Raw genomic sequence first — 27,575 nt, forward strand, 5'->3', positions numbered from 1 at the left:
CTGTTCGACAAGATACACTTGACCTGTCGACCACCAGAAACTGCCCGATGATAGTTTATTTTTTTCGAAAATAGAAAAATAAGGATAAGTGAAATCATCAAACGATGTATATATAAATATTAATTTCATCAAGTACCGAGATTAAAAAAAAGACGAAACAACAAAAACGAATAGTTCGGGTCAGTAAGACCATTTTAAATTATTGTTTCGACGGTATTTTGTAAACTTTTTTGTAAACCTCTTCGTTCATTCATTTCATAAGTATAACTCATTGTGTTTTTAAATTAAGAAGGCAACTGGGTAATCAATCTAGCCGTTACCTGTTACATAGATGCCCTTCTAGTACTGATTTTTTAGCTCATATTTGGGTTTTTTTGCATAGATACATGGACATCAGCCCAGGTTTTTTGTTGTGTTAAAATCTTAAAAACTTAATATGACGTTCTGTTGGCCCATGAGGCAAAGTTCCCTAACCCATGAGCTAAATGCCCTTCAGATGTTCTTATATTAGGAGTACTGCCATGTTTTGTGCAGTGTTACTATATGAAGCATTATTTACAAATATTGGTCATGAACATGAGAATATTAGAAGAGTTTGAACAGCTCTAACAGTTTTGTATTGCACTTTGATTCCCAGTGTCAACTCAGGGGAAGGGGCAGATGTGTATGCTGATACGTTGTTGAAAAACATGACTGGCTATGTTACCACACAAGTATCTGCCCACAGTGCGAAGAGGAAGATTGCTGAGTACACAAGAAAGCCTGAAGAGTTCTTAAGAAAATACGATGAACTCAAATCAAGAAAGTAGGTTTTGTAGGTTTGCTGACAAGGTTCTTCAATCACTATATAGTTTTTAATAACTTATCACTTATAATGTAATTAAATAGCGTACATTGTGCTATCACATACTAGTTGATAATGTTACTATTCCAGTAAACCTATTTTGTAATTAGGCTGGAAGGATGTTTATTTTAGCAGATACTAAAACATGGTTTTACCGTTCACTGTATGGATGTAAGGAATATTTCACATACATTGTCATCTTTTCAAAATTTGCTTGAAATTTTTCTTTCAAGTAATCAGAGTCAGTGGCTTGCACACACAATACCCATCATTTCACCCTGCTCACTTGTGAATCTTGTACAATTTTTTCCCAACCTGAATAAAAGGTCGGAGGAAATGTTAATTTGTGATTTTCTAAATTTCTTTGCCAATGTTACAATATTGCACTGGAACAGAGATGTTGAGTCCTCTGTTTTAAATGTATTTGTATTGCTAAAGCCTTTTGGAAACATGGAAAAAATTCAGAGAGACGACTGTACTTCTACGGAGCTGATTCAGTGATGCTGTTATGTTAGTTGATGAAATACGAGGGAGACATGGCAGCTTGTAGTTTAACCCTTTCACTACCATGGTTTGGCCCAAACCCATTGTTATCGATGATGATTGTCGACCTGTTTACAGGGAATCAGGGGTGAACAGGTATTCATGAACTTGTACAGAGAAACCACGGCAAGTCACACACACACACATATATCAGCTAGGCATTTTGACCAGCGACCATTGTACTATCAATATCTCGGCTAATCATGTGTTACGATTGGCTGTATTTATCTTGTAACCGTACAGTGTCAGAGAACTGGATCCCATGGTGTATCTATTGTCCAAACTCATTGATGAAGACAAGACAAAGCTGGTCCTGGATCAGCATGCAAAGGAAAATCCAGCACCCCCACCGCATCCACTAAATCAGATTAATCTGCCACCGTCTGGCAGTAAGATGTCACAACAGGAAGTGTCTGAGGTAAGGATTGATATAAACATGTAACGTAATTAATATATCGTTGTTTATAGGTAAATTGGACACCCAAGGACTGCAACATGTGACTGTCTTTTTTTCTGTGCAACAATTAATTCCCTGGTTGACTTTATCATGCATGTTTAAATATCAATGTATTTGCGCCATCAATATACTGGTATGATATAATAGTTATTTATCGTTGAGAATTGCATTTCAGTCTTGATGCAAATTCAGTTATCATCAGTAATAGTTCGTGTCACACATATATGCATGGGTACTTACCAGCCAAAAGAGCTTGTAAAAATTCACATTCTAGTAGAAAATGACTGATATACACGTATGAAGGTAACGTATTGACAAAAGTACCCAGATGCAATTCATTTAAATATTGTACATTAATTGTGCACAGGATGTGCTCTCATATTTTAGCAAGTACAGCTAAGATTTCATGGTATTTGTACATCTTGCAAAGAAGTTAGAAAAAGCAATCACAATACATATGATCATACGTAAGTTAGGACAGTGTGAATAAGTTTTCTTTTGATTTCATTTTTCATTGAAGATAAAGTTAGCTTACAGTGATAGAGACTCCGACATAGGTAAACTGGATAGAGTTTGTCAAGAGCTTAGTCACACGAATAGAATTACAGGAGATGTAGGCAAAGTTGTTATTGATGCTAGCAAAGCAATGGAAGAAGGGCAGTGTGGAGACATAGTTGGCAAGGATAGGATTGCAGACGACAAAGATGTAGACAGAAACATGGGTACAAGCCAGCTAGGTGATAAGAGTAGAGTTTGGTTTTGCGACAAACTTTTTAGCACTGAAGTGAATTGCTGTGATAGAGAGAAGGCTAGTGGGGACAGTAAAGAAGATTGTAGCACAAATAGAGAGGGGATTGTCAGTCTCACTTATGAGAGGGAGCACTTTGCAAAGAGGAAGAGGGTGAGAAATCTACAGGATGCTAGTGTTGTGAAGGTTAGTAGAGTAGAGTTGCCTAGCGTGAGAAGTTGGCATGTATTATCACTTTGGTAGTTCAGTCTTTGGTGTCAGTAATGTCGCCAAATATATAGGCCAGTCTAACCTATCAAAGACAGGGTTTTGAGGAAAGTTCTGCAAAAACAAATGTATGAAGATTTAACTTTTTCAATATACTGGTTTAACCCTTTCACCATCATGGTTTAACCCAAACCCATTGTTAGCAATGGTGATTGTGGACCTGTTTACAGGGAATAGGGGTGAACAGCTTAATGTATATGAGTACACACCAAATATGGCTGTAAGTGCTTTGCATTAAAAGTTTGCAGACATGTCCCTTGTGTTATATGTGAGAACAGTTATCCTGTAGAAACTTACCATTGGGACAGGTGCCAACCATCAGCTTTGGGTAGGGTTAGAGAGAGCGTAACATGTACACTGTAAGATTCCAAGGGTTAAATGTCCACTGGACAACTGTTACAAACTGTTTCACCTCTGTGCATTGCTTCAGCCCAATCTAAATCTTAATTTGGACAGTATGGAAAAATGTTACAAACTTACAATTTAGTGATGTGTCTGTATGACATTGTGAAGTGTTTGATGATGTAAACATGATATTCAGTATTATAGCTGTTGGAAAAACATTGTCCACAAAACATCTAATTTTAAACACCCCTAACCCCTTTCCCTGGTAATCCAAAACAATTTATGATTGGGCCTAATAGTTTGAACAAAACAAATTGCAAATGGTACCTTGCCTATATTTAGGAGAACACTAGGTTTTCCTCATCAGCTGAATACTGTACGTTAGAAAAGTATTCTTTAATGGCAGGGCTCGAAATTAACTTTTTCCCGGTAGTCCACTTCGGCTACCATTTTCTGAAGTTGGTAGCCCAGTGACAATGGCTGGTAGCCCATGCATAGTTTAGTTTAGGGATATTTTTTCCCCTTAACCAGGCAAGAAAAGACCTATTTTTTTATTCTGCCCATGATGTGAATTTTCTAGTCATTTGATGTGAATACTTGCACACTTTAATACCCAAAGAGAACCAGTAATATGGTGAATTGGACAGCAGTGACACTCAAAAGTTTGGTGACCTACATACTCAGAGTTGTATGCAAATTTTGATAGTCGCCATGACAATGACTTTCTCTCAGCCCATGAGACATACACTGTAGCACAGCAGGGCTAAGATAGAGCATGGCTTTCTGTGCATGGAAGGAGACAATAATTTCCCTGTAACTGTGATTGATACATTATGATCTAAATGTAATGAAAATGCATTTTCATTGGCCATCATTTCCTGTGCCTGTCAACCAAGTACATCAGTTCTGATATTGAAACTTTGCTGCAAAATTCCTCTGCATTGTCACCTTTGCAATTTCCATGACAAAGTCATAGTCCAGCCTTTCCTTGTCCAGCCAGCTAGCTGGGTTGACTGCATTCAGCTCGTCTTAAAGTGACAGACATCACAAGCCAAGTTTCAAGTTCTGATTTTGGCTCTGGTAGTCCACGTTGGCTACCATTTCATGGATTTTGGTAGCCCCAGGGAAAAGTTGGTATTCTGTAGACGCGGGACTACTGCTACTTTTCGAGCCCTGAATGATATCTTTACCTATACTTTATGGATATGAAGTGCAGTGAAAGTCAAACGCATGATATCAGGGAGACCCTGATCAAAAGTCATAACCTTTTTTGAGGTCATGACCTTCAAGGTGATCACTTTTTGACCCCAGTATTATTCTCTGTTTTGTTTTGTCTGCAATTTCTCCAGTTGAGGAATCAGTTGAAGACTATTGCCAGCAGTGCGCCGATAGTTACACAACCACCGGAGGCAGTCCGTAAAATGATGAGAGAAAAACAAGCAAAGAAAAATAGTAAGTTTCAATGGTGTTCCTTCCTCTCTCTTAAGGTAGTATGCGCCTCAAAAGTGAAAGACTTAAACTTTTGCTCAAACTTTCTTAAATGAATCGTTCAACCATATTCTTTCAAAATCAAGGGTATAAATCGGGGGTTATGTGCAAATTTTGGCATCAGAGAAACAAATTATATGAGATTTAACGATATTTGAAATTCAAAATTGCCACCATTCCTGTGTTAACTCTATGAAGAAAAATAAAATTTTCGATTTTCCAAAACCAAGACAGTGAAAATTTTTCTTACACCAAGAGCTTTAAAATGAGCCCCCACAAGTGGTAGATCAGAAAAGAATTATAAAAGTTGCAGAGTCTAAATATCTGTCCCTGAGGTGCATTCTACCCTTAATTATCTAATTAAACTTTATGGACTTTATGGGTTAGGTCATGTCCGTCCCGGCGTCCTTCCGTCCGTGCACCTGTCATCAACGATTTCTGTGGCATCTGTGAAGCGATCGTTTTGTAACTGGGCTAAATGTAGTACCATATGGTCTCTTGATGCACAGTCCTTATTATCTCAAAATAATTCAATTTAGTCACCAAATTACTCTTGATGTCTTTTATTCAGACTTTTTTTCTCTGAATCCGAATCTGAAGCCAATGATTGGATCATGTAAATACACTGATGACGTAAATCTGTACGATTATTTATGGGGGAGACGCTAGCAAAGGTTGTAGTCGATTCCAAAAGGTATTTCGCAGGACTGGTGACGGTTTCGGTTGGTCAGTTTTAGGAGTTTTAGGCGTCAAGCGTTGTCTGTCGTGATGAACGAGAGCCACAGAAAGCTTTAGTAATTTTGCAAAAAATGTCATCTCGTCAGTTTTAAACGTCATCGTTGACAAGCACTACGTTGTTTATGCGGGCTCCCGTAAAATAATGGTATGGTCAGACGATTTGAATCGCTGGTGATCACATGCAGTGAACACGTGCTGTGAAATCTGGTTGTTTAGTCCCCACGGACACCGTCCGGGGGGACTTATAGGTTTGGTCATGTCCGTGCGGCCGTCCGTAGTCCGTGCGTGCGTGTGTGTGTCCGTCCGTGCGTCCGTCCGTTCACGCAGATATCTCAGAGACGCCTGGAGCGATTTCGTTCAAACTTGGTACAAGGATAGTACCCTACCTCATACAGATGCACGTCGATTTGTTTCACAATGCGATCAAATTTGGCGGTGTTAGAGGACTTTTTAGTTTTCACCTCCATAGACTCCCATGTATAAGGCAGTCAGTCCATAGACTCCCATGTATAAGGCCGTCCATAGACTCCCATGTATAAGGCGGTCCATAGACTCCCATGTATAAGGAAGTCCATAGACTCCCATGTATAAGGAAGTCCATAGACTCCCATGTATAAGGCAGTCCATAGACTCCCATGTATAAGGCAGTCCATAGACTCCCATGTATAAGGCGGTCTATAGACTCCCATGTATAAGGCAGTCCATAGACTCCCATGTATAAGGAAGTCCATAGACTCCCATGTATAAGGCAGTCCATAGACTCCCATGTATAAGGCGGTCCATAGACTCCCATGTATAAGGCAGTCCATAGACTCCCATGTATAAGGAAGTCCATAGACTCCCATGTATAAGGCAGTCCATAGACTCCCATGTATAAGGCAGTCCATAGACTCCCATGTATAAGGCGGTCTATAGACTCCCATGTATAAGGCAGTCCATAGACTCCCATGTATAAGGAAGTCCATAGACTCCCATGTATAAGGCAGTCCATAGACTCCCATGTATAAGGCAGTCCATAGACTCCCATGTATAAGGCCAAGAAAAATAAAAATTTAGTTTCTCATAGTATTCATATTGCAAAAAGGATGCAGTGACACAGTTTTTAGTCCCCACAGATAAAGTCCAGGGGCTCATAGATTGGGTCATGTCAGTCCGTGAGTCCATCCATGTGAGTCCATCCGTTCACACAGATATCTCAGACACTTTGACAAATGTCACGTGACCTTGGTGACCTTTGACCTCAAATATACATATTTGTCCATAACTCAGTAATCACTAATGCTACTACACCCTTCATATTTGGTATGATGGGACAGCTTATGACGCCACATATTGTTCCTCATTAATTATGTGCATATCTAATTTTGAGCGAGCCAATAGAGCCAGAGGTCTGATTTTTGGTTTGTAGGGATAACTTAGCAATACAATTTTTTTGACAAAATGTCACGTGACCTCAATGACCCTTGACCTCAAATATACATATTTGTGCATAACTCAGTAACCACAAGTGCTACACTCTTCATATTTGGTATGAAGGGACACCTTATGACGCCACATATGTACCTCATTAATTATGCGCATATCTAATTTTGAGCGAGCCGATAGAGCTAGAGGTCTGATTTTTGGTATATATGGATAACTTAGCATACAATTTTTTTGACAAAATGTCACGTGACCTTGGTGACCTTTGACCTCAAATATACATATTTGTCCATAACTCAGTAAACACAAGTGCTAGACCCTTCATATTTGGTATGATGGGACAGCTTATGACGCCACATATTGTTCCTCATTAATTATGCGCATATCTAACTTTGAGCGAGCCAATAGAGCTAGAGGTATGATTTTTGGTATGTAGGGATAACTTAGCAATACAATTTTTTTGACAAAATGTCATGTGACCTCGGTGACCTTTGACCTCAAATATACATATTTGTCCATAACTCAGGAACCATTAATGCTACACCCTTCATATTTGGTATGATGGGACACCTTATGACGCCACATATTGTACCTCATTAATTATGTGCATATCTTATTTTGAGCAAGCCAATAGAGGTAAATGTACGATTTTTAGTATATAGGGATAGACTATAGGATAGAATTTTTTGACAAAATGTCATGTGACCTCTATAACCTTATACCTACAATACACGATAATGTCAATAAATAAGTAACCACAAGTGCTATGTCCTTTATATTGAGTAGGTTGGAAGAACTTATGACAACACATGCTTAACCTCGTTAATTATGCCCATATATAATTGTGGCCAAGCCATAGAGCTGGAGGTCTGAATTTTGGCATATATGGATTAATTAGCAATACAATGTTGTTGTTTTTTTTTTCAAAATGTCACATGACCTTTATGACCTTTGACCTTCAATATGCATATATATGCATATCTCAGTAACCACAAGTTCTTTACGCTTTGATTTTGATAGGATAATAGACCTTAAGATGTCACATCTTGTACCTCATTTATTATGCACATATGTATTTCTTGGCTGGCCAATACAACTAGAGGTCTGATCTTTTTTCCTGATTTAGAACCATAACTATACATGCCTCTTGTTTCAAATTGGGAACAATGACATAGACCTATGTGTCCATAGATCTGAACATATACACTCCAGTGATACTTCTTAATGACCTCATTTCCCTGCCCCATCAAGACTAATACTCCTATTACAAGTGGGGACTATGTCATTGACAATGACTTGTTTGACAAAGTTGCTAGTTGTCTATCTGTTTGGGATCAGACGGTCCGTCATGACGGGACGAAAAAATGAAGGCGGCGTTCGACGTCGACTGCATTGGCCACGAATGATGCCGTCCGCAAAGTAATGCAGTACCGAAAAACCGTCATTAATATTCAACTTTTTTCGCTACTCGGAAGTTGAAAGAACGGCTAGTACGGGATCGAAATAAAATACTCGAGAAAGAACGTCGACTTTCAAAGTCTGAAGGAGCCATGCTCTGCCCACAGTCCCTCCAGACCGTGCTCTGCCCGATGGCTATCCCTTGGTGTAGCGTAACGGTGTGAAGGCCCGCGCTGTTTTTGGAGTTTGGTGATGAATGCCGCAAATAACAACGTTGCAGACGGCTTGCTGAAGCAAACAATATTCGTTCGTATAGCCATGACATGCATGTTGATGATGCCGATCATTGACCAATGTAATTTTGTCTTTCATAGTCAGGATGCAAACCTTTCGATAATACAACCAATGTCAGTCGACCATCGCAGAATTACGGACAGTGTTAGATGTAAAGGAATCATGAATGCAACCTTTCGATAATACAACCAATGATACAGTCGACCATCGCAGAATTACGGACAGTGTTAGATGTAAAGGAATCATGAACGCGAGTTCAGAAAAGAAATCGAAGCCAACTACACGACCTGACATATGCTAATGAGAGCTGCGTCATCCGCTTTGCCTGTGCAAACTCGCGTCGACGCTTCATCGCGCCGAACATTTGATACAGCGAACGGAGGAGCGATTTCCTGCCAACTGTACTACATGTACTAATATCCTATTGTGTCTTGACAAAGTCATAAATGCAAGTAAATACCAAGAGATTGACAATGAACTCCGTGACTACGGTATCGGGGCACTTGAAACTTCATCGATCATCTTGGATCAGACTACGTAAACCGTGAGCACTCACGGCAACGCGTTTAGAAAAGGACTTCAGACAAGCGAAGTTTACGCTGAGAACTCATGTCGTCATGTCATGTCGTTTGCTAATTCAAGAATATGCGGAAAGGTTTCCTGCAGTTCGACAATTGACATGTATTGCAGTAGTAATTCCTGTATCCTTGGTTGCATGCGAAAAGGGCTTCAGCTGCTAAAACAGGAGCCCGTAGTGATTTTCCGACGGCAATGTAGATAATTTGATGTTGCTCTCAATGGAAGGGCCGTGTGTTGCCGATTTCCCGTACGGCAGAGCAAGGGAGATATTTGCCTCGAGGGCTCGCAGAAACCCTAGGAATTCTTAGATGTTGAATGTTATTGACATGATACTCAGAATTCAACATTAACACAATTATCAGTAGTTTACAGCTACTAAACATTCCAAACAATGTAAACAGCGGGGACTGTGTCATCTTTCGATGACTTGTTTATCAAAAATTAATATTTCCCAGTAGAGTTCACATATGGTTTGTTGCCGTTTGAATTTGAAATTTCTTTTTTCAGAAATTTGCATAGCAGCCATTGACCTTTGTTCCTTCAGGAAAGTTTGAAAACTTATAGCTTCTAGATGCATACTACCTTGATGAACAAAGAATGCCAACCAACAGATACTTCAAGGGAAATAACCTGAACTAGTCGACTTTGTAATACTGTACATGTAACAGATTCATGGAGGTCTGGCCTATTGAACTTTAGATAAACAAATGACCTCCTTTTTCAAAATTTAGAAACATTAAACACATAGCTAAGTCAGGCTGTGACCATGGAAGGTGACGGAATTAACCTTTGTTCAAATTTTCCGCAAGGAAACTTTCAACCATTCCTTTTATTAAAATCAAGATTAAAAATAAGGGTCACAGTGCAACATTTGGTAGAGAAACAATTTACGGACACTTCAAATTTCCTCCATCCCCTTCTTAATTTTTTGTGGAACAAGAAGATTTTCTAAGTTTCACAAAAATAAGCGGATGAAAGCTTTATTTACTCTATGAATTTCAAAGTAAGCCCACACAAGCAGTAGACCAAAAAGTATTGTAAAAGTTGAGTGTCTGAGTATCTGTCCCTAAGGCGCATTCTATCCTAACCCTTTCACAGGAGGATATTGGTACATAACTATGGTTTTCAATAGGTGTTAGTAGACCTGTATGTCAGGAAATAGACTGAAAGGGTTAAGGTGGTTGGAAAGGCTATTTTTGCACCAATTCTTTTCTCAGAGTTATGTCAAGTTTCAAGTGTTAGAATCAAGATATTTAGTTCAAATTTTCAGGATAACTCCCTTAGTTAATATTTTCTCCAAAGAATGTAAAAATTGTATATTTGCAGCCATGATTTTGAAATATGACACCAGTAAATATTAAAATTTAATTTTTCATATTTTTTGTACATATTTGAATTTAATAAGAATTGGATAGTATTAATATTACCAAATTAGTTATAAATATGTTGACACTATTTATTGTAAGATTTGTATGGCAGGATTTGTAAATAAAATTTGTTTTTATGATTTTACATGGGTTTATATATCAAAAAATTATTAAAATTTCTTCCAAATAAAAAATATGATTTTTCAAAAAGTACTTCAAATACAGGAAAATTGTGCTGTACAAATCTTATCTGTAACCTTGTTAATAGGCTGTAAAAATTCCATGTCCATATCTCATTTCAAAGTTGGATTAAATTGGTATACAATTATGTAGGAAAACTGTTATTCTGTCAAAATGTTGAAAACAAGCCATATTTGCACCCCTCTTTTGAAGTCATTGAGCAGTTTTTTGGGACACCGTGGTGCGAAGCACCAAAGGTGTCCTATGTCGCCACAATGTCTGTGTGTGTGTCGTCTGTCCTCCGTCCCGTCCGTCCGTCCGTCCGTCCGTCCGTCCGTCCGTCCGTCTGTCCGTCTGTCCGTCCGTCCGTAGACAGATTTTGTTCCACTCATAACTTAAGAACCCTTTGGTCCAATGTCATGCAATTTGGTATTTGGTATTATCATGATGAGACTTAGATCTGATTAGATTTTGGTGGGTGTGGCTTATTAATTAATTGCTCATTTGCATATTTTATGACTTTTTTCATTCACGCAGATATCTCAGAGACGCATGGAGCGATTTCGTTCAAACTTGGTAAAAGGATAGTACTCTACCTCATACAGATGCACGTTGATTTGTTTCACAATGCGATCAAATTTGGCCGTGTTAGAGGACTTTTTAGTTTTCGCCTCCATAGATTCCCATGTATAAGGCAGACCATAGACTCCCATGTATAAGGCAGACCATAGACTCCCATGTATAAGGCAGACCATAGACTCCCATGTATAAGGCAGACCATAGACTCCCATGTATAAGGCAGTCCATAGACTCCCATGTATAAGGCAGTCCATAGACTCCCATGTATAAGCAATCCATAGACTCCCATGTATAAGGCAAACCATAGACTCCCATGTATAAGGCAGTCCATAGACTCCCATGTATAAGGCAATCCATAGACTCCCATGTTTAAGGCAGTCCATAGACTCCCATGTATAAGGCAGTCCATAGACTCCCATGTATAAGGCAGTCCATAGACTCCCATGTATAAGGCAGTCCATAGACTCCCATGTATAAGGCAGTCCATAGACTCCCATGTATAAGACAGTCCATAGACTCCCATGTATAAGGCAGTCGATAGACTCCCATGTATAAGACAGTCCATAGACTCCCATGTATAAGGCAGTCCATAGACTCCCATGTATAAGGCCAAGAAAATAAAAAATTAGTTTCTCATCGTATTCATATTGCAAAAAGGATGCAGTGACACAGTTTTTAGTCCCCACAGATAAAGTCCAGGGGGCTCATAGATTGGGTCATGTCAGTCCGTCAGTCCATCCATGTAGTCCATCCGTTCACGCAGATATCTCAGACGCTTTCACAAATGTCACGTGACCTTTGACCTCAAATATACATATTTGTCCATAACTCGGTAACCACAAGTGCTAAACCTTTCATATATGGTATGATGGGACACCCTATGATGCCACATATTGTACCTCATTAATTATGTGCATATCTAATTTTGAGCAAGCCAATAGAGCTAGAGGTCTGATTTTTGGTATATATGGATACTTAGCAATACAATTTTTTTGACAAAATGTCATGTGACCTTGGTGACCTTTGACCTCAAATATAAATATTTGTCCATAACTCAGTAATCACTAATGCTACACCCTTCATATTTGGTATGATGGGACACCTTATGACGCCACATATTGTTCCTCATTAATTATGTGCATATCTAATTTTGAGCGAGCCAATAGAGCTAGAGGTCTGATTTTTGGTATATATGGATAACTTAGCAATACAATTTTTTTGACAAAATGTCATGTGACCTTGGTGACCTTTGACCTCAAATATACATATTTGTCCATAACTCAGTAACCACTAATGCTACACCCTTCATATTTGGTATGATGGGACACCTTATGACGCCACATATTGTTCCTCATTAATTATGTGCATATCTAATTTTGAGCGAGCCAATAGAGCCAGAGGTCTGATTTTTGGTATATAGGGATAACTTAGCAATACAATTATTCTGACAAAATGTCACGTGACCTCGGTGACCTTTGACCTCAAATATACATATTTGTCCATAACTCAGTAACCACAAGTGCTACACCCTTCATATTTGGTATGATTGGACACCTTATGACGCCACATATTGTACCTCATTAATTATGCACATATCTAATTTTGAGCGAGCCAATAGAGCTAGAGGTCTGGTTTTTGGTATATAGGGATAACTTAGCAATACAATTATTTTGACAAAATGTCACGTGACCTCAGTGACCTTTGACCTCAAATATACATATTTGTCCAAAACTCAGTAACCACAAGTGCTACACCCTTCATATTTGGTATGATGGGACACCTTATGACGCCACATATTGTACCTCATTAATTATGCACATATCTAATTTTGAGCGAGCCAATAGAGCTAGAGGTCTGATTTTTGGTATATAGGGATAACTTAGCAATACAATTTTTTTGACAAAATGTCATGTGACCTCGGTGACCTTTGACCTCAAATATACATATTTGTCCATAACTCAGTAACCACAAGTGCTACACCCTTCATATTTGGTATGATGGGACACCTTATAACGCCACATATTGTACCTCATTAATTATGCACATATCTAATTTTGAGCGAGCCAATAGAGCTAGAGGTCTGATTTTTGGTATATAGGGATAACTTAGCAATACAATTATTATGACAAAATGTCACGTGACCTCGGTGACCTTTGACCTCAAATATACATATTTGTCCAAAACTCAGTAACCACAAGTGCTACACCCTTCATATTTGGTATGATGGGACACCTTATGACGCTACATATTGTTCCTCATTAATTATGTGCATATCTAATTTTGAGCGAGCTAATAGAGCTAGAGGTCTGATTTTTGGTATGTAGGGATAACTTAGCAATACAATTTTTTGAAAAAATGTCACGTGACCTCAGTGACCTTTGACCTCAAATATACATATTTGTCCATAACTCAGGAACCACAAGTGCTACACCCTTCATATTTGGTATGATGGGACACCTTATGACGCCACATATTGTACCTCATTAATTATGTGCATATCTAATTTCGAGCAAGCCAATAGAGGTAAATGTATGATTTTTAGTATATAGGGACAGACTATAGGATAGAAATTTTTTGACAAAATGTCATGTGACCTCGATAACCTTTTATGTAAAATACACGATTATGTCAATAAATAAGTAACCACAAGTGCTATGTCCTTTATATTTAGTAGGATGGGAGACCTTATGACAACACATGCTTTACCTCGTTAATTATGCCCATATATAATTGTGGGCAAGCCAATAGAGCTAGAGGTCTGAATTTTGGCATATATGGATTAATTAGCAATACAATGGGTTTTTTTTCAAAATGTCACGTGACCTTGATGACCTTTGACCTTGAATATGCATATATATGCATAACTTCATAGATCTGAACATATACACTCCAGTGATACTTCTTAATGACCTCATTTCCCTGCCCCATCAAGACTAATACTCCTATTACAAGTGGGGACTATGTCAATGACTTGTTACTTCTATACAGAATATTATCTCACATAGTGAGTGTCTGAATATTATTCTGAATTGTATTCCAAAGCACATTCTGAAAGGACTCTTCTGGAATATACAGAATATTATCTCACATAGTGAGTGTCTGAATGTTATTCTGAATTGTATTCCAAAGCACATTCTGAAAGTAACTCTTCTGAAAATTTCACATTCTTTGCCACTGCACCATCTCCCTAATACATACTGGTGACCCACGGTGTCCACTTTCAAGTCTCACTTTGATTTTTTGGTTATCTCACTTTGACAAACCTCTTTGACACCTCAAGAATCTAAAAATGCATTTACAATAGCAGTCACTCACTCTGAATGCCAGCAACCACCTTGTCAAACTTTCCTGAAAAACAGCAAATAATGACTTTCCCTTTTCAAACATTTTATTAACAGCTAGGGGACCTCTACCATAGTTAATACACTAAGGACTCCCCAACTTCTTCTTATTTGGTCAGTTTTTTCAGAAGTTTTAACAGGCTATAACTCTGCAATGCCTTTGTGCCCAAATGTCTAGTTTTTTTTATTCTACAGAGAATGTTGACTACTTTTATATTTTAATAGTTTTTGTTGAAATTTATAACTGACGCTCTAGCCTTTCCAACCACCTTAAGATGTGTATTATTCAACTTTCAAAACCTTGCTGAATTGTTACATGACAGAGCCGTGTGACAAAGGTATTTATATATGGAATGAACTGCAGAATTTTACAAACCTAACATCTGTGAATTTCTGTCACATATAAAGAAAAAATTTACCTGTTTTTGCTGCAAAGCTACTGGTACATAGCTCTGTCTTCTGGTAATTCAACTTCTTTCAGCATCTGATTTACGGACAACCTCCCTAAGATAACACAGCTATTCAACATAATTTCTCTCCGCTATACGAACTGTGCATCTTCTAACGTAAAATGTTTTTAGAACTTCAGTCAGTTTTATTGATCCTATGGGTCAGTCCTACACCCCATTGCATATTTGTGAAAGATATTTGTCTAGACGGAGAAGCATTTCTCAAATCAATGACGTGTCAATTAAGCTGACAGGGTATGCCAGTACAGACTTTTCCACTAAGGTAGTATGTGCTGTGAAAGTGAAAGACTTAAACGTTTCTTCTTATTGAAACTTTCAACCTTTCTGTCAAAGAATCAAGAATAAAAATCAGGGGTGAACGAGCATATTTTCAGCACTGGAGAACAAATTACCTAGCAGTTACCGATATTTTAATTTCAAAATAGCCGCCATCGCTGTGTTAACTCTATGAAGAAAAATAAAATTTTCAATTTTTGAAAAACTAAGAAGATCAGTGTTTTCATCCAGGATGGTGTTAACAGGGGGCATTTTCCCCCCTTTACCAGAAAATTTAGGGGGGATTTCACCAGTTCATGTGTTCTACTTGTATCTCTAAGGTGTGAATGGCACCATTTCATGGGGGCCTGGTCCCCCCTTGACAAATTACTAGGAGGTGCCAACATGTCACCAGAGGGGGAATCCCCCCGTCCCCCTCTCTAGATGAAACACTGGAAGATCAAAACTTTTATTACACAAAGAGCTTTAAAATGAACCCCAACAAGTGGTAGATCAGAAAAGAATTGTAAAAATTTGAAAGTCTGAATTTCTGTCCCCGAGGTGCATTCTACCTTAAGTCATACTTATTTTCTTGAATCTATTTTTTGCTTTAATCTTTGCAAACATTGTGAGCACAAGGGTGAAATCCTGTAACAGTTTGTGTGGAGTTAAAATTATCCACACTCTCTGTATTCAGCTGGGCTTGAAAATCCACGCAAGCGTGAATGAAGTATTCATGTTATGCTTTTTAATGGTTTTCTGTTTTTGTTCAGCATCTCTTGTTCTGCCATCTACGCCTGACTGGGTGTCTGAGCGGCCGTTTTTGAAAGCCGACTTCGTCATCACTCATGACAACCGGGAGCCAACCGTGGCCATCAGCACACTCCCATTAGCACTGCAGGAGCAGGCTATGATAGAGGACCTCTTGTTTGTTCTTACAGTAAGTGTGTTTGTATATCTGTGGGTTGACCACTCATCTGTGTGTTTGTATATGTCACGTGTAGTTGGTTTTATCCTGGACAGTATTTACAGTGTATCATAATAATAGTGGCATCATTGGCTTCTTAAAGGGCCAGTAGCTCTTTTTTCACCATTTTGTTTTTAACCCTTTGAGAGCCAAAGTCAATTTCTGTTGCCTTTACAAAATAAACCCCTGTAAATTTTTCTCAGATTTTTGCCAAAATGTTGACAAAAAACTGTAGCCAATGAAATGTGATAACCATTTGGTCCAAAATTATCAAAAACTTTACAGAAAAAATTCAAAAAAAATGGTAAAATGTTGCACTAAAATTTTGGCGGGAAAAAATTACAGCGCTCAAAGGGTTAATGTCAACTAGTTTCTTGTTCTACTTCCCAAAGAACATTGAGATACACAGTATTCACCTCATTAACTCCGCCTATATGTGTGTAAACTGCACTGTTATCATTGACAAGTGAATTCTGGTTTGGACTAGAATTCAAATGTAAACAGCAAACAGTAAATTTTTACACGTATATACACTGTGCTCACATGCTACATAGTTGCTGTTTCAGCATGCTTTTGGGGTAGTCTCGCTTCCAGACCTCGTCGCTTCGCCAGTGCAAAGTGCGCCGCTGGCGGTAGGAACATGAAGTGATTTTTCCACTGGCTGGGCGACGGGGTCTGGAGACTACTGACTTCCGCATTCCAAGATATTTATACCCACCAATCAAATGGCTCAATCGACAACCGCGACAACAGGCAAACTTTCATGCATATTCAATAGAAGGAGGGCTTGTAAAAATATCTACCAACAACTATGAGGAACTTCTGTGACTTACAACGTCAATAAGCTCGTCACAAGTGACAAGGCAATGATATGACGTATATAAAAGGATTCCCCAAACGACGCGTCCGCATCGCTGATAAAGAGCGCACTGGGCATTCACAGTACGCGGACGTGCGTAATTCAACTGGCGAAAAGGGGGCTGACAGCCAAACTTAGGAAGCAATCGATTGTGGCAAAGAAAATTAGCCATAGAATGCCTGAAAGACGAGCAAATTGAAGCAATCGCAGCTTTTCTACGGGGGAATGACGTCTTCGTAAACTTGCCAACTGGGTACGGGAAGTCTGTTGGCTGTTGTCTTCACATGCTCTCCGTATATTTTCACGGGAAGTTTCAGCATGGTCACTGTCTACAGAGTACATTTGCCCCGGACATTTGCGACGAGCTCGATGTTGACTATCGCATATTGAAAACACATGCATTTGTCTTGGTTTTTCGAAGTGAATATACAAGTAGGTCAAGGGTCATATTTAAATTTGGTGCTCCGCCTGTCCTGATGCGTCATCACAGTGGAATGCAGTGGTAGTCACCAGACCCTCGTCGCTTCGCGACTCGGCGCTCGTCGCTCCGCGACTCGCCATGTCCTACCGTCAGCAGCGCACTTTGCAGTGGCGAAGCGACGAGGTCTGGTAAAACGAGACTAGCTTTAGGGGTAGAACAAGAAATTGCAATTGACATATGAAACAAAAATATTGGAAAAATTATCAAAAGTTATAGCTACTAGCCCTTTAGCTTAAATAACTTGTTCAATTAAAATTCAAGTGATGTAAAATCACTGTGTAGGGCCATACTTGAATATTTAGAAGTTTATGTTTCACATCAGTGTTCTCAAAAGCTAAGAAAAAAAGAGGGGTGTTCAATTTACATAATGATGCATAATTTGCATATTCTTTTGTTGTGGAAATGCATTCTTTTGTATTGTTATTAACATGTGAAATGAATGCTCCTAAAACATCTTGTGAAGAACCCTGCACATGACTGCTATTATTACTAAATTAACTTTTTCGGACATACCTGCGAAGTACAAAAGTTTGCAGATACAAACTTACTGCACTGACTGGACAAAGCAGTTCACCTATTTTGTTTTCACCTAAACTAACATCAAAAAATTATTTTATCAGTTGGATGGACACACTAGGGATGAGGTTACGTGTATTTTTGTTGTCAAATAGAGAGTATCGGAGTCTTTTTGACTTGCTCATCAGAAACCAAAAATAGACTGAATGGAATCATGTGAAATTAAGGTAGTTTACACCCCAAAAATGAAAGACTTAAATTTTACTTAAAATTTCCTCAAACAAACTTTCAACCATTCTCTTTCAAAACCAGGAATAAAAATTGGGGTCACAATGCAAATTTTGGTACTAGAGTAACAAATTTCCCAATATTTACCGATATTTGAGTCAAAACTGCCGGCATCACAATGTTATCTTTATGAGGGAAAATAAAATTCTGGATTTTCATGAAACTAGGCCAGTGAAAATTTGATTTACTCCATCATCAAAATAAGCCCCCACCATGTGGTAAGCCTAAAGAATATTGTAAAAAGTTTGAGAGTCTGAATGTCTGTCCCTGAGGTGCGTTCTACCTTAAAAAGTAAACCCAAATCTTCATAGATGATACGAAACTTTAGTGTCAATTTAGGGAGGCTGAAGAATATTTGGCGTTCACTGAATGATACTACAGATTAGCGCAAAACCTAGGGTGTGCAGCGGCTTTGCAAAGGTATTGGGGCCCCTCAAGAAACATTATTATTTTCATTGTTAAGATTGGACCCAGTGTACTTCAGGTGTGCCCAAAGTGATTCTTTCATAGGAGACAGCTGTTGAATCATCGATGGTTTATTTTATTGCCAGGGCATCGAAGCCAGGTATATCCTAGCACAGCCACTGCCTGACAAATATGCAGAGAGAACCTTCCTTGTTGAACAGTCCCTGGATGTGTCCTTCAGAGATCTGGTGTACCGCATACTACCAATCTGTGCCAACTACTCCAAAGTGGTCCGATTCATTGAGGAGAAAGTTTCCTTTGAGTATGGTATGGTAAACCATGCTTTATGCAATGCCATGAGAACTGTCATGAAGGTATGTAGGCGTCTCCCTCCCGGTCAGAGGTCACCTGATGTATTTATTATTCGTTGACCCTTGACCCCTAATCGGATGTGTCTTCACTGGACTTTGAAGAATTCACTGGTTCAGTGATGCTTAGAAGACACAGGGTATAATTATCTTGTAAGGCAGAGTAATTTTAGCTCCATTATTGATGTGTTTTGTTTGTGTTCTAAATATTTCCCTCCGAAAACTGCACATGCCGTCAATGATAGAGAGTATCTTTTAGATGGCTAAGTAAATGTTTTAATTCTTCATTGACATTAACAGTGTGTTTTCTAAGACTATTTTTGGTGCCATTGACTCAAAGTGTTATGATAATACCTACTTTGAAACTGACAGTTTCGCTCATACAGTTCATTTTCACAAACAAGATTAAAATCAGGGGTCAACGTGTTATGCTTTGGTTAAGAAAAACAAATTACCTAAACCTTTGGTATGTGAACTTCAAAATGGCTGCTGTACCATGTGTTTAACTCCTTGTCAGAAAATTAAAATTTCAATTGTGACAAAAACGATACTGAGAAAAGTTCATTTACTCCAAAGACTTCAAAATGAGTCACACAAGCAGCTGATCAGCGAAGTATCGTAAAACATTTCATGCCTGAAAATCTGTCCTTTAAGCACATTCTCCCCAATTCTGAGAAAATTATTCATATTATGTGTACTAATATAGGACTGACTTTGAGAAGTTTCTTGAAATTCCATAACTGATGCAAAGAGTTCTGAAGATTCACAAACACCAGACTGATAGTTAATGTCTACTGAAGTGTTGATACAGGACTTCACTGACATTTGAATTATAGCAATTATTGTGAACATGTCGCCCAATTGGTATATGAAGATTCTATCACCAGGATGTTTTGAATCTTTATTCAGCTTGAAAAAGGTACTTGCCTTTTTTCAAACTCTTTCTGGGTGGCTGTCAAAATGAAAAAAAAAACTGAGAAGAAAAAGTCTGTTCTCTCAAAGCTGGATGTTCAGGTGAAATTTTGGAACTGACATTACATAGTACATGTACATGCATAGACATTTACAGTATCCCTTTTCCTGCCAGTACCAATTCCTGATATTGCCAAGTCAGTGAAAAGCTGTATTGCACCAAAGCCATATTGGTCTGTTAAAGCAGCTTTATTCCGTTTAAATCACGTATACTTGTTTATGTTTTCAGGGGCCTATTTTCACCAATATTGCAAGCCTTATAAACAATGCGATGTGTTTGTGCGTAATGTTCGGTTTCTTAAAGGCACCTGAAAATCAACCAAAACATAGTGTGTGTCAATGAAATTGGTTGCCTATTATACAACGACATTACTAAATTTCAATGACTTGACAAGATTAGGCTTCTGAAAGCCAGCAGTAGAGCGCCCTCAAAATCAATGCAGTTTCCAATGACAAGATAAGGCTTCTGAAAGCAAGCACTGCTGGTAGAGCGCCCTCAAAATCAATGCAATTTCTGATAACAAAATTAGGCTTCTGAAAGCCAGCAGTAGAGCGCCCTCAAAATCAATGCAGTTTCCAGTGACTTGATAAGATAAGGCTTCTGAAAGCCAGCAGTAGAGCGCCCTCAAAATCAATGCAATTTCTGATAACAAGATTAGGCTTCTGAAAGCCAGCAGTAGAGCGCCCTCAAAATCAATGCAGTATCCAATGACTTTGCAGGATCAGGGTTCGTTGTTTAGCATATGTTTCTGAGGCTATTACCACTGTAAGTGTCATGTCTTTTTCTCTATTTACAGCAATACCATATCTTAGTTGGACAGTTGGAAAACCAACACCGACAGGGCCATCTTACACTGCAGAAGTTTTGGTTCTATGTACAGCCAGCAATGCGTACCATGGAAATACTGTCATCAATTGCAGAATCTGTTGACAAAGGAGCTTGTACTGGTGGCGCTGTTCTCAGTTTACTTCATAACCAGACATCAGCTGTCATCGGGTAGGCAAGATACTGCCAATAGGTTCAACCCAGAATTTGAAGGGATCATGGTACATACAAAGTGATGTGCGCAAAGGAGCACAGAAATATGTGTATTTCCAGACATGTTTGTACCAATGGGTCGGTTTGAAGACCATGTGATCTCTTGGGTGTACTGAGTCTGTAGAACGTCACACAACCATTTTATTCTAGAGTAGAACCATTCTGTGTACCTCCCCCAGTGTTCTCCCGAATAAGGTACAGGGCGTGGCGCCCTCTTGTAAATTCCGAGCGCCCCCTTGCCAGAAATGAAAAGATTTATTTTTTTGAAAATAAAACAATAAAATGTACGAGATAAAAAGTTGACGGTGATTTACAAGCAAAATGCAAGCGTGAGCGTCGATCCTGCAGGCTGCAAACGTAATTCTCATCGATCTTGCAAATCTCGCGAGTTTGTGATGTCATCCGAGATCATAGGCCCATGTGCAACTCATCGATGGCAGCCATATTTGCATGGCTCAGGCCGTAACGTTATCCACGGTCCCTCCATAGGGACCGTGCATTAGGTAACCGACTTAGCTGAGTAAACATGCCAAGGAGCTTGAGGGTAAACCAAGGACAGCAGAGTATACTGAAGTTTTTATAGGAGGTTAGAATTTCGCTTGTGTATTCCTTCCCAAAGCAAAACGACCTATTTTTAGGCTCGGCCAGACGTGTATCAGGATGAGAATACGTGAGTGTTGATAATTTTGACATCGATGAATAAATGTATGTCTGTCGCTGTGTTTTCGTTTTCAAAAAATGTAATCTTCATTGAAATCAGTGAACTGGAATAAAAGTTATCGAACACTGTCAGATCTCTTTTCCTTTATGTTTTTTATACGAAAAAAATCGGAAAAAATACTCCCCAAGTGCCACCAAATAACACCATTTTAATCTCTGTTTTTCAAAAGCTCCAACGGCAGGAGGGGGGACACCCCCCTCCTGCCGTTAGCGTTCGCTTGTGGTGCTTCGCACCACGTCTTCGCCCTCTTGTCAAAATATCCTGGGGAGAACACTGCCTCACCTGTATATTATCATTTACTGTGTGATATTAGTAGAAATGGTTCATAGGCCCCATGGTTGATTGACTGATGTATAGATACTAGATAGATGGAAAGGTTGGTAGATAAAAGATATTTACATCAATAAATATGTAGAGAGTTAGCAAGATTGGAAGGTAGATATAAATTTACAGATAGATACATAGATTGTGAGGTATGCATTTATATTTGGCCTTGTATCCATTAGACATTCTCATTGGCATTTCATAATTTAACACCCAAAGTTAGTCACAAAGTGTACTCTGAAAGACGTGTCTTCAGTTAAGATTTAAGATATTGAAAGTTGGTGCAAAACTGTTTCATTTTGGAGGCTTTTCCATCCAATGCAGCTCCTTGCAATTTGTTGATATCAAAATATATTGCCATTTTCTGAGATACTCTTTTAAATTCTACCACTTGACTCTTGAACCTTGACCCCAATGACCTATGATATCATGTGAACATACACAGTCATCCAGCAAATGTGAGGGCTGACTTTCTGGCAAATTCCCAGAATTATCTTGATATCTAGGAGCTTAGACCGGAAAGGCCTTAAGTAAAAACAGTGTTTTAATAAGTTGTAGTACAACAACACATATTTATGATAGAGTAGACAAGTAAAGTTAACATTTTCACTTTATCTTAAATTTCACAGCATTTTCACCTAGAGGTTTTTTCTCTATATTCTTTGCAATCTGGCTTGGCATGAGCCCGGTATTGAAACAATTTCAAAACTCATAATTAAATGTCACATGGAAGAACTATAAATCCTTTCCCTATTAATTTCAGAGATGCCAAATCTCAGGACCTGTGTTTGTTCCTGACACAGTCAGCCTGTGCACCTTACTTTGAAATGTTAGAAAAGTGGATTTACAAGGGAATTATTCAAGACCCGTATTGTGAGGTAAGCATTGATAAACAAACAAACAAAATATTGGTATTCAGACACTTCATATATTTACTGTGTGAAGCTGCACATAAATTAGAAATCTGGAATTTAAACCATTGCTGTAAAGTTCCTATCAACAAAGTTTTGACCCTTTGACTGTTATAATTTTTCCCACCAAAATTTTGATGCAAACTTTACCAATTTTTGTGAACTTTTCTGTAAGTTTTTTTCATAATTTTGGACCAAATGGATATCACATTTCATGGGCTACAGTTTTTAACCAAAATTTTGACAAAAATCAGAAAAAAATTGACGGTGGTATATTTTATAAAGGTGACAAAAATCGACTTTGGCGCTCAAAGGGTTAAGTCTGAATATCTGTCCCCAAGGTGCATTCTAACTTAATGATTTCCTTATGCCATCAGGCACAATATAGAAAACATGTCATGTTATCCGATGATCAGGAGTAACTTAAACACACACAGGAATATTCATATTTTTTGTTGATATACATGGTATGTTTTGAAAGAAAATTACAAAATGCCCTAGATGAAATATGTTTGTTGTTTGATTTATTCCACTGAAGTGAAACGATTGATTTTTGTTGTCAGTTTCTCATTGAAGAGGATGACTCGGCTCACAAAGAGAAAATTCAGAAGGAATACAACGATGCATACTGGGAGAGACGATATACTATTTGTAGAGACAGAATCCCAATCTTCCTGGAACAGTGTGTGGATAAGATACTCAACACTGGCAAATATTTGAATGTTGTCAGGCAGTGTGGTGAGTTTAATGTTGAGTCAAAGCTTCATTGCCTTTAACTTTTAACACTGCCAGGCTAAAAGGACATGTTTAACACTATGGTAGTCTTTGTATCAAAATGTTAGATTATGACTTTCGGTAGTATGCGCCTCAAATGGAAATACTTCAACGTTTGCTCAAACTTTCCTCAAGGATACTTCAACCATTTTCTTTCAAAATGAAGATTAAAAATCAGCGTCACTGTGCAAATTTTGGTACTAGAGAAACAAACTACCTTAGAGTTTCGGATAATTTGAAAATTTCAAAGTGGCCTGCCATCCCTGAGGTAATCCTATAGGTAAAATAATATTTTCAATTTTCAAAAGGCTATGATGGTGAAATTTTTATTACAACAAGAGCTTTAAAATAAACCCTCACTCATGGTAGATCATAAAAGAATTGTAAAAGTTTGAGAGTTAGAATATCTGTCCCCAAGGCACACACTACCTTAATATTTGAAAAACAGTCACTGTAGTGGACCTTTTGTTTTTTTTGTTGATGAGGAGCGACACTGAAAAATTTCTTCCTTATTTCAAAATGTGAAACTGTAACCCTCTCTCAGACCAACCTTTGTACAGGTGAACCACATCAATGAATGACATTGGCATTAGTTCATATCATACATATGTAAAGCGTCAGGAATATATGAAGGATTTTCAGGATACTAACAATGATGTAAATGAGAAGAACTTTTTCTCAGTCTTTCATAAACAACACGTTAAGGTAGCACCTCAAAAGTGAAAGACTTTTGCTCAAATTTTCCTCAATAAACTTTCAACCATTCTCTTACCAAATCAAGAGTGAAAATCAGGGATCATTATGCAAAGTTTTGCACTAGAGAAACAAATTACCCAACGTTTTTCCCATATTTGTAAATCAAAATGAGTGCCATCCCTGTGTTAATCTATGGGGAAAAGTAAATTTTTGATTTTCAAAAAACTAGGACCATGAATACAGTTCTCACTCCAAGAGGTTTGAAATGAGCCCTCACAAGTGGTAAATCAGAATAACAATCGTAAAAGTCGGAATATCTGTCCCCGAGGTGAACTTTACCTTAAAAACTGACATGAACTTTTCTTGCTACCCAGGAAAAGATCCAAGATGCCCTCATGCTGAAGAAATCCTCTACACTTTGAAAGACAGACAGTATGTGGAAGTTATCGAGAATGCACACAGTTATGCCAGTGGTATGTTATTACATCTTTTGATGGAAGAAAGAGAACTGCTCGGCAGATTAAGGTATGTTACTAGAAAAATACTGTATGGATTTTGACAGAATTATTGTCTGACTTAAGTTAGCCTTGTCAAAAAGAAACATAACTGTTGATTTAGTGAATTAAAAAGTACATCCGTACTTTGCAATATGTGGTACATATGTTACCAGTTATTTTACTAGCATCATCACAGTCTGTATATCTTGGCAATTCTGCAGTATATTACAGAAAAGGCTGTCTTATCCAAAGCCTTGCTGACAAACTGAGCTATAAATTATGCAGTCTTCTAGTTAAATAGTTGTTTACTGGTATCTAACTAATCTCTGCGATTCTGGGGGACAAAATTGAGAAATTATGCCCCACTTTTCATCTGCATAGCTTGCACACACACCAAGCAACCATCCACCCCTCACCACACTTGCACACAGTCACATACCGATAATGAATTTTTAATAATCCTGCATTAGTTCCAACAACTGAAATGGCACCATTGAAAACTACTTCACCCAAACTTTTGGAATGATGGGCTGCTAGCTGTGTACTGTACTCCCTAAACCTGAACTTTATGGCTCAGTAGTAACTTGTGGTTGTTTCAAAATGCTAGGCGTTCCCACTTATCTTTGGTTTGCTGCCTTACTTTAAGTTTGAATATGCCTTGGGGACAAATATTTAGACTTTCAAAATTTTACAATTCTTTGGTTATTTACTAATTTGTTTGGGCTCATTTTAAAGCTCTTGGAGTAAGAAACTTTTCGCCGTCTTAGTTTTTTCGAAAATCTGAAATTTGTTGTTTTCCCTAAGGAGTTAACACAGGGACGGCAGCCATTTTGAATTTCACATATCAGTAATCTTCAGGCAATTTTTTTCTCTAGTACTAAACTTTGCATGGTGACCCCTGATATTTACTCTTGATTTGGTTAAGAGAATGGTTGAAAGTTTCCTTGAGGAACTTGGGGAAAGTTTTAGCAAAAGTTTTAGTTCGAGGTGCATACTGTTTTCCTATGTAGCTCATGATTGAATCACAGTGCTATAACCAAACCCTGACTAAATCAAACTTGCTTGCCATTCACAGATCTATCAAACACTACTTTCTAATGGACCAGGGTGATTTCTTTGTACACTTCATGGACATAGCAGAAGATGAACTCAAGAAACTGGTAGAGGACATAGTGCCTTCAAGACTTGAAACACTGCTGGAATTGGCACTGAGAACCTCTCTGGCCAATAATGACCCATTCAAGGACGACCTCAGGTAACTCATTTGACCGTCATGTACACTTAGTCACAAAATACATTGACAGTGATAAGATAATTTAAAAGATAGTACTTTATCCAACAAAGTTTATAGCATCAATTGTCCTACCAAGTGTGTCACTTTTCCATCTGCCGAGTCAGTAAAAAGCAGTATTGAGCTAAAAATTGTATGTATATTTACCTACTTAGTCCATTGTATGTTGTAGCCATTTAAGTCCGTAAGAATAATGTCTAAATTATCTGTTTTCTTGGGCTTTCGAATATTCAAGTCTTTGTTAAAATGCAACACATGGAGCATTTTATGCTTGAATGAACTTGACCTAATGGTGAAATATGAACTTGGCTGCATAAGATTTATTGTTGATGTGTACAGGCAAGGGCACTGTGATAAGGAATATATAAGACAGGAAATTCAAACATAAGAAAAAGTGTCTGGGTGTGTATATGTGTTTCTGTGTGTCTGTATCTGTGTCTGCATGTGCGAGATATGACCACCACAGTAAGACAGTAAGGGTCCATCTCAAAAATATGTAGTTGGGATGTAAAATGTGGAGTTGAAGGCAATCCCTGGTGATAATCAGTGTGCTGTAATTATATCATGAATGCTTTTACAATCTTTATCCAATCCTTTTATTTTCAGAGTTGAACTGTCTCCATATGACTTGATTACACAGCTGCTTAGAATCCTTGCTATTGACTCACAACAGGAAAAATGTAAGTAAATAAAAGTGTGTATGAATAATATCTGATTAAAGATCGTGTATGCAAATCACTTATGTCTTTTGCCACCAAATGGTTCAGATCAGTATTGTCATGTCTAATCATTTAATTATGAAATTTTTATATTGCAAATAATGAAAGTTAATGGAAATTATCTGGTAGATTTTTGAAAAGGTCACTGAAAAAGACATGCTGCAAAGTCCCTCCAAGTCCAACTCCTGTTAGTGTATTTGAGTAATTTTTAGTAAAGTTTGATAATAGATTATAAAATCTCACGTTCTCTATGTAATGAATGACACAAATCAACTTATTGCAGCTTTGAAGTTGCAAGATATGGATCCAACGGAAATGCAGATCTCTGGACTTGAAGCGTTCTCCTTTGACTATGTAGTCAGATGGCCGGAATCTCTTATTCTCAGTCGAAAGGTGAGTAGACAGATATGGCTGCTCATGTTTTTTGAAAGT

The 27,575-nt window shown here is 38.1% G+C and overlaps 1 protein-coding gene across 1 annotated transcript in view; it reads left to right on the top strand.

Annotated features, from left to right (window-relative positions):
* Nucleotides 1-27,575, top strand: part of LOC139120277 (gamma-tubulin complex component 2-like) — a 35,885-nt gene that overhangs the window by 679 nt on the left and 7,631 nt on the right. The window contains exons 2-13 of the mRNA XM_070684564.1: nt 638-805; nt 1,631-1,805; nt 4,554-4,656; nt 16,089-16,255; nt 18,978-19,205; nt 20,969-21,168; nt 23,019-23,133; nt 23,730-23,904; nt 25,011-25,161; nt 26,209-26,388; nt 27,031-27,104; nt 27,427-27,536. Coding sequence (XP_070540665.1) covers nt 638-805; nt 1,631-1,805; nt 4,554-4,656; nt 16,089-16,255; nt 18,978-19,205; nt 20,969-21,168; nt 23,019-23,133; nt 23,730-23,904; nt 25,011-25,161; nt 26,209-26,388; nt 27,031-27,104; nt 27,427-27,536 — 1,846 coding nt within the window. The remainder of the gene's footprint in view (nt 1-637; nt 806-1,630; nt 1,806-4,553; nt 4,657-16,088; nt 16,256-18,977; nt 19,206-20,968; nt 21,169-23,018; nt 23,134-23,729; nt 23,905-25,010; nt 25,162-26,208; nt 26,389-27,030; nt 27,105-27,426; nt 27,537-27,575) is intronic.

The sequence above is a fragment of the Ptychodera flava genome, chromosome 2 (assembly GCF_041260155.1).
Source record: "Ptychodera flava strain L36383 chromosome 2, AS_Pfla_20210202, whole genome shotgun sequence".
Classification (NCBI taxonomy): Eukaryota; Metazoa; Hemichordata; class Enteropneusta; family Ptychoderidae; genus Ptychodera; species Ptychodera flava.